We start from the raw sequence: 16185 nt of genomic DNA, 5'->3' as shown, positions 1-16185 counted from the left end.
ACGAGGTTACGGAGAACTGACACTAAAACATGTAAATAGAATAGCTAGCGAACTTCCATGATTTTTTTTTTTACTCAAATATAAGATCAATATAAAATCAATCTAAGATCAATCTATTTCGTTTTATAGTTCATTTTGATTGGTGCTTGGCAAATCTCGCCAAAAACGCCACCCAGATGAGACATCACTCACGCTTTGGGCGAAGCCACAGCGATGCGAGCCTTGAGAGGAGGCTTCTCCCACACCATGTAGACACGCAAGTCTCGGTCCCAAGAGACCTCGTCCCGGTTTGCCAATGCACAGTCGAACCGCCAGCAAAGCTTTGCCGTGATGACGCGAAGCACGATGTAGGCCATGGCCTGGCCGATGCAGTTCCGCGATCCAATGCTAAAAGGTCGAAAGGCACTACGGGCGTCCGTGTCAAAGATGGGGTCATAATCTGGGTGGGTGCTTGGCAGCCACCTCTCAGGCCTGAAGCTGTAGGGCTGCTGAAAGTATCGAGACGAATGGGTCGTCGCGTATGCGCTGGTAGAGACGACACACTATTATGAAATTAGCCAGTGAACCTTTTTTTTTTTTCCAATAGCAAAACCTACTCCTTTGGGCACATAGTTTCCGTCGATAGTATAGCCTGGGCTGATGCGTGGAAGTCCATATGGCACGTTGGTATGGATCCGCAGCGTCTCTTCAATGACGGCGTGGAGCCAGTCAACCTCACGCAGCGCGTCGTCTGTCATGTCGTCCAGCTTCTGAAACTTTTGTCGCAGTTCATTCTGGAGCTTTGACATGACTCCGTCGTGGGTCGTCAGGAAGTAGAAGATTGCCGAGAGCACCGACGACGCCTCGAAGTGATCAAAGACCAGATGGCCAACCTGGGAGACCAGAAACTCTTTGGGTGGAAGAATGTCATTCTCGGGAACAAACTGCGCGAGGTAATCCAGCTGCTTCTGCTCATGGCGAGCCTCGACGCGCTGCTCAATGAGCTTGGTGCTGAGCCTGTGGGCGCGGATGTAGCTAAAGGCAAGCTTGGGCGGCAGCAAGAGGAACGACATCCAGGAGATCAGGGGGAACCGTCGAAAGACGACCCGGACAGTTGTCCATTTTCCGACTCCAAGAATTGACTCTAGAATTGCGTGATTCTTTCCTATATGTGTGTAGATCTAATATTAGCAATGTTCTCATAGCACATTCTACACCAAGAAGGAGAAGCGTACCATCTCGGACATTATTGAAATGATGGTTCACTGCAATGAGTCCGCCGAGGTCGGTCGCGATACGCTCAAACCACTGCGCATTGTTAGCTGCGCCAATCATTCCAATACCAAGAGAAACATCAATGTCCATCTTACCGGGACAATGTTGAATCCGGTCTTGTCGGCTGGGATTTCTTCGAGCTTGGAAAGAAACTGGTCCACCTGCTCGTGAACCTTGGGCTGGTACTCTCTCAGAGCGCGCGGGCTAAAGGCCGGAGCCAGCTGCTTGCGAGCCGCGCGGTGCTTGTCAATGTCTCTCTCAGACGCCAAGCCCTCATACTTCTCGCCCATGTCCAGCATGTCTGACTTGACAAAGGCAGGCCGGCCATTGAGGGAGCTGGTGTAAATGTCTATACGCGGTCCATTCAGTTAGAGGCGGTACTCGAGTACCAGAATTTGGGCTGGATTTACCTGTGTATGCCTCTGGTGTGATGAAGACGAGCTCGTTTGGCGCAATTCGCACAACATCTCCTATAGAAAATCGCGTTGGCACTGCGTCTTGACACATGATGAACATGATGGAGGAGGCCTACCGTATTCGCGAAAAGCGCGTTGCATCGCCCAAGGGAATCGCCCGCTGAGCCTGTAATGACACTGTTACTGTACTGATATGGTGTTCGTTTTTACTTTTCAACTTACCATTGATAACCGTACCATACATTGGAAATTGAGGCGAGCCTTGGTCCCGGGTAGCCGGCAAGAGGATGGAAGAAGACGAGGTAGATGCAGCGCGGAATGGAATAGAACAATGCCTTTTTCATGTCAATACAATACCCAAAGACTCCTGCCAGTAGCACTCCAATACTTACGGTCAAAACAACGTACACAAGTACATCTTGTGCAGTTGTAGTTTCCCACCACTGCCTCGCATTCATGAGGACGGCATGCAATTGAGTTTCCATCTTCACTTGTGCCTTTGCTTCTCACAGAAAGAGTCAGACAATGAAAACTACACAGAACACTCGACAAGAAAACCGGCTGTCGAAGAGCTGTAAATCTGTAGAACCGATTCTGTTACTGTACAATCGCAGCCCCCAGACATAAGGCTCGTATGGCAGCTGGAGACTGCGACGAGGCTCTCTCGCACCGCCGTAGGCCCACTGAAGCCGCCCTGTCGGAGGCTTCGAAAAGCCCCCGAACGAGGCATCCCCGACGACTCCGTAAATCCTGCGAAGACTCGGACCTTCGGGGAAGTGCCAATTTTTTTTTCTCTTGCCTAATCTGTAACGTATGCAATAAGGGTCCGTTAATGGAGCTGCATCTCAGGCTTGGCTCCCGTTGCAGCTGACGCATTAGATCTGGCTCCAGTCAAGGAGGAACATACTACGTCTGCCGCCGATAAAGTTGATTCTTGATATCCCAAAATATTTGAAAGCAAAAACTTGATTTTTTTTCTTTTTTCCCCCAAAATCTTGCATGTACCAACATCATCTTCCATCCAATTCATGCACAGAATGCGGTCGGCTCATCATGACCAAACCCCAGAACCCATTGCCATCATTGGCAGTGGGTGCCGGTTCCCCGGCGGCTCAAACAGCGCGTCCGCGCTCTGGGAGTTGCTCAGGAATCCTCGAGATGTCCTGAGCGAGATCCCAACTAGCCGATTCGATGTTCGTGGCTTCTATCACCAAGATTCCCAGTTTCCCGGCCATGCCAACGTGCAACATTCGTATCTGTTGGACGAAAACATCGCCCACTTTGACGCACCATTTTTCAGTATCACTCCCACAGAAGCAATGGCCATGGATCCCCAACAACGACTACTACTCGAAACAGTGTACGAAGCAATGGAAGCATCTGGAATGACCATCGAGGGCCTGAAAGGGTCCCAGACTGGAGTGTATGTTGGACAAATGTACGGAGACTACGAATCTCTCCAATATCGAGACCTGCAAAGCCTTCCCACCTATCACGGCCTGGGTAAGTAAAATCATGACAGTGACCTGGAGCATAGCAGTAACATGTGTAAACCCAGGTGTCGCTAGAAGCATCGTCTCCAACCGAGTGTCGTACTTTTTCGACTGGCATGGCCCGTCAATGACAGTGGACACGGCCTGCAGCTCCAGTCTCGTCGCCGTGCATTTGGCTGTGCAGGCGCTGCGCGCCGGGGACATTAAAGTTGCCGTCGCAGCTGGTACCAACATACTGCTTGGTCCGGAGCCATATATATACGAGAGCAAGCTCAAGATGCTGTCCCCCGAAGGGAGGTCCCGAATGTGGGACAAGGACGCCAATGGCTACGCCCGCGGCGACGGCGTCGGAGCCATCATGCTCAAGAAGCTGAGTGCTGCGCAGGCGGATGGTGACCACATTCACTGCATCATTCGAGAGACTGGTGTCAATCAGGACGGCCGCAGTCGGGGGATCACGATGCCCAGCGCCGCGGCGCAGGCGGCTCTGATCGCGTCCACTTACAAGCGAGCCGGGCTCGACCCGAGCCGCGAATCCGACCGCTGCCAATACTTTGAAGCACACGGCACCGGCACGCCTGCCGGCGACCCTGTCGAGGCCGAGGCTGTTCATACCGCCTTCTTTGGCCACAAGGCAGACGGCGAGGAGGCCGCCCAGCAGAAGCTGCTAGTCGGCTCGATAAAAACAATCATTGGCCACACCGAAAGCACGGCCGGTATCGCGGGCATCATGAAGGTGGCCCTGGCGTTGGAGCACGGGCAAATACCACCGAACCTCCTGCTCAATAACCTCAACCCAAATGTGCTGCCATTCTACAAGCACCTCGAGATACCACAGCAGCTTACACCGTGGCCAACGCTGCCGAGCGGCCAATGCCGCCGCGCTAGCGTCAACAGCTTCGGTTTCGGCGGCACAAACGCCCATATCATCCTGGAAAGCCATGAGCCAAGACCAGCTCAATGTATAGAGAAAACGCAGGATGTGCCTCTCACGCCATTCGTGTTTTCAGCGCAATCCAAGCCCTCCCTTCTAGCCAGTCTCAAGGCGCATGTCGACTTTCTCGAACAGCACAAGGATGTCAATCTTCACGACTTTGCACGATCCTTGCAAACGAGACGATCAGCGCTGCCGCTTCGGATCCATTTCTCAGCTTCGTCAGCCGACGACTTGCTGTCCGCGATGAGAAAAGCAACAGACAACCTCAACATTGATCCGAGATCCTCCAGTGGAGGAGACGGAAGGGGCCCCCAGATCTTGGGCATCTTTACCGGCCAAGGGGCTCAATGGGCTGGTATGGGCGCCGAACTCATCGATACATCTGCATATGCGTCGAAAATCCTATCCGATCTGGACGAGGTCCTGGCATCGCTGCCCGAAGAGGATCGTCCTGCCTGGTCGCTGAGGGAAGAGCTTTTCAAAGAAGCTTCGTCCAGCAACGTCGGCCAAGCTACAATTTCGCAGCCAATCTGCACAGCCGTCCAGATCATCCTGGTCAAGCTATTGAGAAAAGCCGGGATCAGATTCTCCGCCGTGGTAGGGCACTCGTCCGGAGAGATTGCGGCCGCCTACGCCGCTGGTTTCTTGTCCCCTCGGGACGCCATTCGCATTGCGTACTACCGAGGCTTCCACTCGCACCTTGCAGGAGGGCCCGAGGGCGAGTCCGGCGCTATGCTGGCAGTCGGCACAACGATAGAAGATGCCGAAGAGCTTTGCAGTGACGAGGAGTTCCAAGGAAGACTCAATGTGGCAGCCTGCAACTCCCCGACCAGTGTGACGCTATCTGGTGATGAGGACGCGATTGCAGAGATTGCGGACATCTTTGAGGACGAGAGCAAGTTTGTGCGACGTCTCAGAGTAGACACTGCCTATCACTCGCATCATATGCGGCCGTGTTCTGAGCCATACCTGGCTTCGATTAAAAATATTACTGTACACAACCAAGATCCGCAATATCCTTGCGCTTGGTTCTCAAGTGTGTACCCTGACCGAGATCCCAAAGACATGGCAGACATTACTCCCTCATACTGGGTGGACAATCTCCTTTCTCCGGTATTGTTCACGCAGGCTGTCGAGCGCGCAGCATCTTCGATGAGCTTCGAAGCAGCTATCGAGGTTGGCCCGCATCCCGCCCTGAAAGGTCCAGTTCGCGAGACATTGCAAGTCCGACAAATAAACATTCCATATACAGCGACCCTCGAGCGACAGAAGAACTCGGTCATCAATCTGTCTGATACCTTGGGGTATATATGGTCTCACGTCGACAATATGCCGATTGACTTTGGAAACTACGACGAGAGCTTTGGCGGTCGAAAGACTGCACAGTTCGTTCCTGACATGCCTCTTTATCGCTGGAACCACACACAAGAGTATTGGAATGAGTCGGAATACTCTCGCAATCTCAGACAGCGTAGCCAGAAGCCCCATGTCCTCCTGGGTGATCCAACTCCGTACTCCTCTTCGCATCAGCTTTCGTGGAAGCATGTGGTGCGACCCAAGGACGTGCCTTGGGTGCACGGCCATCGCATCCAAGGCCAGACGGTATTTCCTGCCGCTGCGTACGTCGCAACTGCAATTGAGACTGCGCCTTACTTGGCAGCCGATCAAGACATTCAGTTGATCGAAGTGGAAGATCTCACCATTCATCAGGCCATGGTATTCGAAAACGACGACAATGATTCTGGTATCGAAGTTCGTGTCACTGTTGCAAGCATAAATCGAAATGATTCAGGATACGTTACTGCCAACTTTACGTATGAGGCATGCACGACGGCGAACTCGCCATTTCACTTGGTTGCCGATGGAAAGCTAGTGATTCACCTTGGCCAGCCGTCGCAAAGCCTCTTACAATCAATTCGAACTGACGACCCCAACCTCATCAATGTACCGAGGGAGACATTCTACTCGTCGTTGGCTGAGATAGGCTATGAGTATGCCAATGAATTCAAAGCTTTGTCTAACCTCAGACGAAAGCTTGGAACAGTCACAGGCTCGGTGGCTACATTACTTCTTGAGTCGAATAGTGAGCCTTTGGCTGTTCACCCAGCCGTGCTTGACGCTGCATTTCATTCTATTCTACTGGCTTATAGCTATCCTTCTGACGGCCAGCTCTGGTCGCTCCATCTACCCACTCACATCGATCGGGTCCGGATAAACCCCAGCTTGTGTGGTGCTGAACTGGCAGTCAAGAGTCAGGTCTCGTTTGAGGCATCGATTCCCGTTGGCGACAGGCAGGACGAGAAACTAGGTTTCGCCGGCGACGTCGAAATTCACAGTAGTAATGGAGACCAGTGTGCCATTCAAGTTGAGAGGCTCCACGTCATTCCATTCACACCTGCAACAGCCCTTGACGATAAGCAGTGTTTTTACGCCTCCCGTTGGATTGATGCTGAGCCCGACGCAGCCTACTCAGGTGCATGTGTCCCGACCACCGACGAAAGGCGACTTGCAGAAATACTGGAGCGAGGTAGTTTCTTCTATCTCCGTCATCTTGATAGCCAGGTACCAGCAGACTGCCCTGGTCGATCTGACCAGTATTTCGATGCCTATCTCAAGTTCGCGGCCCACACGTTGAAGCAGTGTACCGATGGTAAACACCAGTATGCCAAGCGCGAATGGCTGCAAGATACCGAGCAAGACATTATGAAATTGGCCGAAAATTTCTCCGAGCGCCCAGAGGTCAAAGCAATGCTCGCTGTGGGACAAAACATGCATCGCGCCATTCGAGGTGAGACCACGATGCTAGAGCATCTGATCATGAACGGCATCCTTGACGACTACTACGCCAGAGCACTCAGCATGGCGCAAATGACACCCATCCTTGCGGAGACTGTCATGCAAGTGACAAAGAGATACCCACATGCAAAGATTCTCGAGGTGGGCGCGGGTACTGGAGGCGCGACGAGAGAAATTCTGCGGCGCGTGGGTGACGAGTTTCAAACGTATGCCTTTACGGATATTTCGGCTGGTTTCTTTGAAAATGCTCAGTCGGAATTCTCGCCGTTTGAGAGCCGCATGACCTACTCTGTGCTGGACTTGGAAGGTGATGTAAAGGCTCAGGGTTTCGAGAAAGGCGCCTATGATGTGGTGGTTGCTTCACTTGTCATCCACGCCACAAAGAACCTAGAAGAAACGCTCCGCCGCATCCGATACTTGCTGAAGCCCGGTGGCTATCTGATTGCCTGTGAAGTTACAGATTCAGAGGTCATTCGCGTCAATTCCCTGTTTGGTTGTCTCCCGGGATGGTGGCAAGGCTTGGATGACGGCCGAAGCCTCGGCGCGGCCGTCAGCGACTCCAAATGGGACTCGCTGCTAAGAACCGCAGGGTTCTCTGGTATCGACAGCATTTCCGCCACCGAGGATTCCATGACTTTCCCGACCTCCGTGTTTGTCTCTCAGGCTGTCGATGACTGGGTGGAATTCATCCGCGAGCCGCTCATCGCGGAGCCAGTCTTTTCTGTTGGACGCGCGCTTATCAAGACACTCTTCATTGTCGGTGGCAGCACATTACAGGTATCACGATTGATCCAGACTATTCAGAACCTCGTCCGACCGTTCTGCGATGACATTGTCCGTGCGAAGAGCCTGGTGGACTTGGAACATGGCAGCGTCACTCGAGATTCTACACTTCTTGTGCTCGAGGACCTCGAGAACAGCGTATTCAAAGACCTGACTGAAAAGAAATTTGAATCGCTCAAGAAATTGTTTGGATCCGAAAAGACCATCGTGTGGGTCACACAAGGCAGAAGAATCGACAATCCGTATGCCAGTATGCCCATCGGATTCGCTCGCTCGGCACTCTGGGAGGTGCCTGAGCTTCGCCTGCAATTCGTCGATTTGGAGGACAGCCCCAGGAAAGATCCAAGAGTGCTAGTAGAGTCGCTTTTGAGATTCCAGGTTGCCGCATCTGCCCAGCAACAGAGCCAGCTCAATGCACTCTTCTCCATCGAGTCTGAGGTTATCATCGACGGCAACTCGCGTCAGCAGATCCAGCGCATGATGCCCGTCGTCGATGCCAATGACCGATACAACTCATCGCGCCGCGAAGTCGCGAAGGAGGTATCATTGGCGGAGAGCAAGATAGACGTCTCCAGAGTCGATGAAAGGTACATCATCAAGCAAGCTCCCCTTTCGCAGCACATGTTGGGAGCCATTGAGACGCAGTCTGTGACTTTGCGGGTCACTTACTCGACCCTGAGGGCTGTACGAACAGAGCTTGGAGACTTTTATATCGCTATTGGAAATTGTACAAGCTCAGACAAGCAATATCTTGCCGTCTCAGACTCAGCCTCTTCTCTTCTAACGCTTCCCAAAGAGAACGTTCATCCGCTCCCGAGCCTACCTACAGGAGCTGAGGCTAGCCTTTTGAGACTATTAGCTGCCCAGATGTCGATTGAGAATATCTTGAAATCCCGCAAAAACGCAAAGACAGTCATGCTTCACAACGCACCGGTGGAGGTGGAATCGCAGCTGCGTGAGCATCCAAACGCCGCAGTCAAACTCACATTCACGACTTCGTCTGAGACGGATGCCCAACTTAACCAGAGAACCTACATCAGCCAGTTCTCCCGCAAGTCTCTGATCAAGGAATTACTACCCCAAAACTCCTCCGCCTGTATTGACTTCACAGTGCCAGAGCATCAATTGAAAGCCCCTGTTCTTGAGGCTTGCTTCCGCTCCGCCAATGTGACCATGGTGGACCTTGACTCGGTTTTCCCTGTCGAAACATTTGGGAACTTTCCCATTGCCGCAGATATCTCTACAGTTACCGATGTGGTGCGCAATTTATTACCGAAAGTCCTCGAGACTGCGTCTACCTCTACCTACACAAACGCCTCTTCGGGTCAAGTAAACATTGGCAGCATTGGTGAGACTAAGTCGACACTTGATGCTCTCTCTATCATAGAATGGACAACAGAGAGCGTGCAAGCGACCTTTCAACCAGTTCAGGCTTCACTTAAAGCAGATAGAACATACTGGTTGGTTGGCTTGTCTGGCAGCATGGGCTTGTCGTTGGCGGACTGGATGATAGATCACGGCGCAGCTCACCTCGCTATCAGCAGCCGAAACCCCAACCTGGACAAAATCTGGCTAGACGCTGCGGCTCGACGAGGTGCGACGGTTCGCGTGTTGAAAAAGTGAGTACAAGCATGCCATTGGAATGGCGGGTTTAAGCTAACCGACAACTACAGCGACGTGACGGACCTAGAGTCAGTGCAAGCAACGTATGATGAAATAAAACAAACCATGCCCCCTCTTGCCGGTGTAGCGCAGGGTGCCATGGTTCTCAAGGATGGGCCGCTTCGAGACATGGAATTCGAGGACATGACCGGTGTACTGCGTCCAAAGGTTGACGGAAGCTTGAACCTCGAACACCTGCTGCAAGACGAGGCCCTTGATTTCTTTGTCTTCTTTTCTTCACTAGCAACTGTGGCAGGAAATGTTGGACAGGCAAATTACACAACAGCCAACATGTTCATGAGTGGTCTTGCTCAGCAAAGGCGCCATCGCGGAGCAGCAGCTTCTGTGATTGACATCGGGCCTGTATTGGGCACGGGCATTATCACAAGAGAATTAGGGGATGACGTCGGTGCAGCATTAGCCCAGAGAGGTCTCATTGGTATCTCCGAGACCGACGTTCACCAACTTTTTGCAGAGGCCATCAATTCCAGCCACCCTGATTCAAAGGCCGAGTGGCAAATCGCAACGGCCTTCCGCAAACTACCTGCCACTGCTACAAATCGCCCCATGTGGTACAATTACCCTCAATTTGCTTGCTTTACCCAGCGAGAAGCTGTTAGTGAAGCCAGTAGCTCTGGCCAGCAAGGCGGCGTTTCGATCAAAGACCAACTTGCAAACGCGAAATCACTAGACGAGGTTGAAACCGTCATCGCGAGTAAGTCTGAAAATCTCCAGGTCATTGAATTGAAGCTTGAAACTAAACAAAAACAGGCTCTTTCACAAAGGAATTGCGCAAAATGCTTCGCCTGGGTGATGACTTTGAGATTGCCACGACGCTGCGAACGGACGAGCTTGGCCTTGATTCTCTTGTCGCTGTTCGTATCAGATCATGGTTCCTGAACAACTTCCAAGTCAACATCCCAGCACTGAGAATCCTCATGGGTGCTTCTCTTCAGGACCTCATCTTGCAGGCGCAAGAAGGCATGCCGCCGGAGCTTACACCCAAGCTCTCCCCTGACGTCGGCGAAGATGCGGATTCGGAGCAGTCGGAGACCGTTTCCACCGTTGCGTCTTCACAGAGCGCCTTTGAGCAGCTAGGCACACCCAATTCGACGGAACCTCAGACGCAGGCGGCATCAGTCGAGGGCGAGGGCGAGTCTCTCATGCCGTCGGCACTGGACGAGGTCACAGTTGAAAGATCAGGACAAGTTTCGTTTACACAGTCAGTATTCCTCTTTGTTCATGAGCTGCTCGAAGATAAATCAACTCTGAACAATGCAGGTATGCTTCATCTTAAGGGTGAAATTCGGGTCGCCGACCTATCAGACGCAGTCAACGCCATGGGAGCACGACACGAAGCCCTCCGAACTCGTATACGCGTTTCCGACAACAAAATTGTACAAGAGGTTGTTCATGATTCTCGACTGAGACTGGAGCACAAGCAGATCAAATCTATCGATGCAGTGGCAAAAGAGTACGCCTCGCTCAGAACATTCACGTTTGACCTAGAAAATGGCAATACCAGCAGGGTTGTTTTATTATCCCGCTCTCGCGACGATCACTTTTTGTTAATATCCTCTCACCACATCATCTTCGATCGAGCCAGCACTGGGATATTTCTTCAAGATCTTGAGATCCTTTACCACGGAGGAAGCCTTCCACGTCCCCTTCAATACCTTGACTACTCCACTATGCAGCGCGAAGAGTACATCTCAGGAAATCTACAACCTAATATCAGATTTTGGCGCGATGAATTCTCGGCACTTCCGGAAACATTACCTTTGTATCGCAGCCGAATCTCCGAGCGTCGGCCGCTCGCGCGATACGCATCTCGAGTTGTCGACTTTCGCATCAACAAGAAAAACGCCGAGAGCGTCAGGCAACTAGCCAGATCGCAGAAATCGACTCCGTTCCACGTCTGCCTGGCCGCATTTGGCGTCCTGTTACATCGTTTCCTCGGCGTGGAAGATGTCTGCATAGGCATTGCGGACAGCTGCCGCAGAGATGAGCACATGATGACCAGTGTCGGCCCTTTTCTTAACATGCTGCCAGCTAGACTAAGCATTTCAGGCAAAAAGACTATTGGAGAGTGCATCTTGGATGCACGACGAAAAGCCCTCGGCGTTTTGGGTAACGCAATGCCCTTTGAAGCTATCCTCAACGAGCTCCATGTGGTTCGCGAGGCGTCCCATACACCATTAGCTCAGGCATTCCTGAACTACGCCGAAAATAATACTGAAGAAAGCAACTCGTTGTTGGGATGCCAGATGGAAGTCATGAGAGAAGATCAGGCCGAATTGCCCTATGATATGGCTTTTACGGTGGTGAATAACACGGGCCGCGACATGCGCATCGTCTTGAATGTGCAGGAGTCGCTATATACCGAGGAAGATGCAGTGATCATCGCCAACGGATTTGAGGATATTTTAGCAGAGTTTTCGCAAGATCCGAGTCTCCCTGTTGGGGACAAGTGGAATTTTCGAAGCCAATTGCTGCACTCAGCTTTGAGTGCTGGCCAAGGTAAGTGAACATGCTGTACTGGACTCAAATTCGCCCAATCTAATACCACTACAGGACCAAATTTCGTCTGGGACTCGAAAAAAACAATGGTACATAGATTCTATGACAATCTTGCCACTTTTGCGCCAAACACGGCGGTCCAAGATAGTCAAGGCAATTCTTTGACCTACACGGGGCTGGCCAATCGCATTGCCAGTCTTCTTGCGTGCCTGGTCCAGAATGGTGTTAGATCAGGCGACAACGTCGCCGTCTTCCAGAATCCGACCATTGATTGGGTTGTTTCTGTCCTGGCTATTCTTCAGATCGGCGCCGTCTATGTACCATTCGATGTGGCGACGCCAATGAAGCGCCTCTCGATCATGTGCAAAGACTGCCAACCCGCTTGTGTACTGGTCAACAAAAGCACGGTGGATCTTGCCCAACATCTAGAATGCCCAGAAGGCACGGCAATCATCGACGCATCAATGGCTCTGGATCTGGAGGCTGAAGCCTCTCTCTGCATCAACTCAACCCCAGAGGAGGCTGCTATGATGCTTTACACAAGTGGATCAACCGGAACACCAAAAGCTGTTATTCTGCCACACAAGGCCCTGGCTCACGAACTTGAGCATTGCATTGAAGTTTATAGACTAAGCCAAGATGATGTGGTGCTGCAACAGAGTGCTTGGAGCTTTGACTTGTCTATTACTCAAATGTTTCTTGCTCTGTTTGTCGGTGCCAAGCTCCATATTGTCTGCCACACTCTGCGGCCTGACCCAGAAGCCATAGTGCAGGCCATCGCAAGCCAAGCCATTACTGCTACTTATGCCACTCCCACTGAGTACAGAAGCTGGATATCAAAGGACACTGAACAGCAGTTAAGGGCCTCTTCTTGGAATCTTGGCCTGGTCGCCGGCGAGCCAGTAACAGAAAGCCTGCTTCGACTTTTCAAAGAGCTGAACCGTGGAGCACTTCGACTCTTCAACGTCTACGGACCAACGGAGACAACATGTGGTAGCACAAAAATGCAGCTTAACTACAAGACACCTGAGATATATGGCGAGTCAACGATTCCCGTGGGGAGGGCATCTGCGAACGAGAGCTTTTACATTCTGGACCTTAACCAGAACCTTCAACCTGTCGGCCAAGTTGGAGAGGTTGCCATTGGTGGAGTCGGAGTAGCAAGTGGCTATTATAAAGACGATGCCCGTACCGGAGAAGTTTTCATTCCAAATCCGTTCGCCACTACTGACTACAAGAACCGAGGCTGGACAAAATTGTACCGCACCGGCGATCTCGGCTACCTGGGTTCCGATGGTACTCTCACCCTCAAAGGTCGCATTGCTGGCGACACAGAGATCAAACTGAATGGAGTTCGCATTAACCTCGCTGAGATCGAGAACACGGTACTGACAGTAGCCGGTAACATTCTCTCTGATGCTGTTGCTTCGTTGGTAGCAACGCAGGCCAAGGAAAACTCCATCAAGTTCATGGTTGTCCGTGTCGTATTTTCACGAACACACGCCGCTATTGATGACAAGCCAGATTTTCTTAAACGCCTGCTGCAAACACTTCCTTTACCCCAGAATATGAAACCAGCCATGCTAATTCCTCTGGATGAGATTCCTCGCACCGTGGCTGGCAAAGTTGACCGCAAAGCTGTCGCCGCTCTACCTCTCCCAGCGTCGGCCCAGGGTATGGGTGGAAGGGAGTCCATGTCGCAGGCTCAGGCTAAAGTTGCAGCACTGTGGAGGGAAGTCATTTCTGCCTCGCATGGGCCTCTCGGAGACTTGAATGGAAGCACTGATTTTTTTACGGTTGGGGGTACCTCACTACTGCTTATCGAGCTGCAGCACAAATTGAGAAAGCAGCTCGAGAAAGGTGTCCCGCTGTTTCAGCTCTTCCAGGCGAGCACTCTGCGAGCCATGGCACAACTGCTATATGGTGAAGAGGCTGAGATGGAAATGGAACACATTGATTGGGGACTGGAAACAAGCATCCCCGAAGTTGTGACGAACGAACTGAAGGTTTCCAAGCCTCTTTCTGCCATGCCTCGGAAACTACCGCGTGTGGTTGTTCTTACAGGTGCAACGGGTTTCCTGGGCCAGTATCTCGTCCGAGAACTTGCAAGCCGAGATCATGTTGAAAAGATCTTCTGCATTGCCACAAGAAGCAAGTCAGTCAGATCTGATATCTCAACCACGGAAAGCGCCAAGATCGAATATTACGATGGTGACTTACGACTGCCTAGATTAGGTCTAGATGAGGCTTCTTCCCGAACTATATTTGGTGTTGCAGACGCAGTGATTCATAACGGAGCCGATGTATCGCACCTCAAGACATACGCCTCACTTCGCGACGCAAACGTTGTGTCGACGCAGGAGCTGCTCAAAATGTGCCTCCCCAGAAGTATCCCTCTGCACTATATCTCTACCACGGGAGTTTCCATGTACACGACAGGTGCCACCATGAAGCCGGCCTCTGTCCGCAGCTTCCCCCCACCAACTGATGGCCTTTACGGCTATGTGGCATCCAAGTGGGCAGGCGAGATATTCCTCGAGAATGTCAGTGACGAGACGACACAACCCATCATCATCCATCGTCCGTCAAGCATCATCCGTCCCGACGCGGACATGTCCGGAGATGCGCCTGCGGCCGACGTGGTGCAAAACATGCTTCTCTACTCAGAACGCATCTCAGCCGTGCCTGCCGGCGTAGGCTCGCTGCCCGGCTATCTGGACTTGGTACGACCTGAGACGGTGAGCAGACAGGTGGTTGAGGTCGTATCGGATAGCGCGTTACAAGCGGAACGCGGCGTCACGTACGTGCACGAGTCTGGCGACCTCGAGATCTGCTTGGGCGACGTTCGCGAGCACATTGCAAAGTCAATACAGCGGTCGGTAGACGAAGTTGAGGAGGTACCCATGAATGAGTGGATTTCGCGGTCGCAGGATGTCGGTTTGTCCGGGGCAATGGCCGCCGTCTTCCGGGCTATTGAGTCTGGCGAGGAGTTGAATTTTCCACGACTGCTTCACTAGAGGCGGATATTGGGTCTAGGAAATACGTAGAATGTTTGGCCATTGTATACGGCTGTTAGATTGTTAGATAAGACATGAATCAATTTGAAACAAAATCAGTTAAAGAGACGTATTCTGGGAAAGCCGCGACCACATTCAATTCGCGAATAGACGGCCCGATATGCCCGTTGGATGTATAAATGAATGAACCAGTTGATTATTTGCAGGTGATAGTGATTAAAGCATAGGGCACCTGCGGCCTCGACGGGTCATCGTGCCGAATGACCGCTTTTTAGGCGGTGACGGACGTTTCTGTGAGTGTCTGATATCGCCTCTGGCAGCGTGATTGAAGAAAAGAACCCAAATTTACTGTTGATTCGGAATTAGACGGTCTACTGGTACGTATTGCTACAGCTGCATGCTGCTCTGCCGGTCGCGCGTTTGTCGTAGCATAAAGTCAGTCTTGGCGACCTCAACCTCAGCCTCCGCGTTTGTTCGTCTTTGACATCACACAATTCTGTTAAATTCAGAAATCACAGCCGTGACAGCGCCGGTAGTGGCTACTAGGCAAGTGACACGCGATCAACCCCAAATTGCTTGGCGGACGCAACCAGGAGCGCAGCCGATTGACCAAACTGACTTTTGGATAGCATTGAGGCGGAGGAAGTAAACCGCAGAATATCGAAGTTATCTTGGAATCGCGCGGCGAAGCGTGCCGGAGCCCTTCAGGTACGATGCAGCATGAGCCGCTGTCTGCTGGGGATCGTTCGGAACAGCCCCCCCAACCTCCCGAGGTGCCGAATCCCCATGAGCGTGGAACGAAATACCGATCGCCATGGTTATATTTTCAACATCGGCGACGCCAGTTGAATACGGCGCGTATCCAACTGGCCTGCCTCGAGCGAGCGGTGCGGCGGCGGGAAGAACGCTTGGACGGTGCACTGAGGAAACTTGTCTTACACGCTCGAGCATCTCGGGGGGTAGATTGGGTGCGGCGCCAACGGCGTCGTATTTATCGGGATCGCCGTTTTGCTGCCGCCTAGCACGCGAAGCTCAACAGGCACAGCCAGATCCTAGTTCAGAGCGAGCAGCTTTCGCTGGATCGGCTGGCAGCACAGGACGACTTGTACTGGATGGTAGACTGGGCAGGGTAATCGCTCTCAGTAGCTGGTATCAAGCAGAGGCTGCACTTGTAACAACCACATAGTGTCCGAGCATTGGAATGTCAGCTGTAACTGTTTTATTACAATGGATTACTTGCCGCGACTGTTTTGCTGTAAAGGCGTTGGTTTGGAAATCTCAGCGCCAGAACGTAGAATACGGCAATG

General features: G+C 52.0%; 2 protein-coding genes across 2 annotated transcripts; one reads left to right on the top strand and one right to left on the bottom strand.

The window, feature by feature from the left end:
- Positions 1-188: 188 nt before the first annotated feature.
- Positions 189-1770, bottom strand: V2A60_000863 (cytochrome P450; the record flags this gene model as incomplete). Its single annotated transcript, XM_083252229.1, has 5 exons — positions 189-542; positions 597-1144; positions 1215-1287; positions 1350-1603; positions 1665-1770. 5 exons carry the CDS (start codon positions 1768-1770, stop codon positions 189-191), a joined length of 1335 nt encoding a protein of 444 aa, XP_083108355.1.
- Positions 1771-2707: 937 nt separating this feature from the next.
- Positions 2708-14878, top strand: V2A60_000862 (uncharacterized protein; the record flags this gene model as incomplete). Its single annotated transcript, XM_083252228.1, has 5 exons — positions 2708-3173; positions 3229-9298; positions 9353-10056; positions 10113-11861; positions 11916-14878. 5 exons carry the CDS (start codon positions 2708-2710, stop codon positions 14876-14878), a joined length of 11952 nt encoding a protein of 3983 aa, XP_083108354.1.
- Positions 14879-16185: the final 1307 nt, after the last annotated feature.

This window comes from Cordyceps javanica, chromosome 1 (assembly GCF_051103115.1).
Source record: "Cordyceps javanica chromosome 1, complete sequence".
In the NCBI taxonomy this organism is placed as follows: domain Eukaryota; kingdom Fungi; phylum Ascomycota; class Sordariomycetes; order Hypocreales; family Cordycipitaceae; genus Cordyceps; species Cordyceps javanica.
Note: the sequence above shows the minus strand (reverse complement) of the source record. Positions and strands in the feature narration are given on the sequence as shown.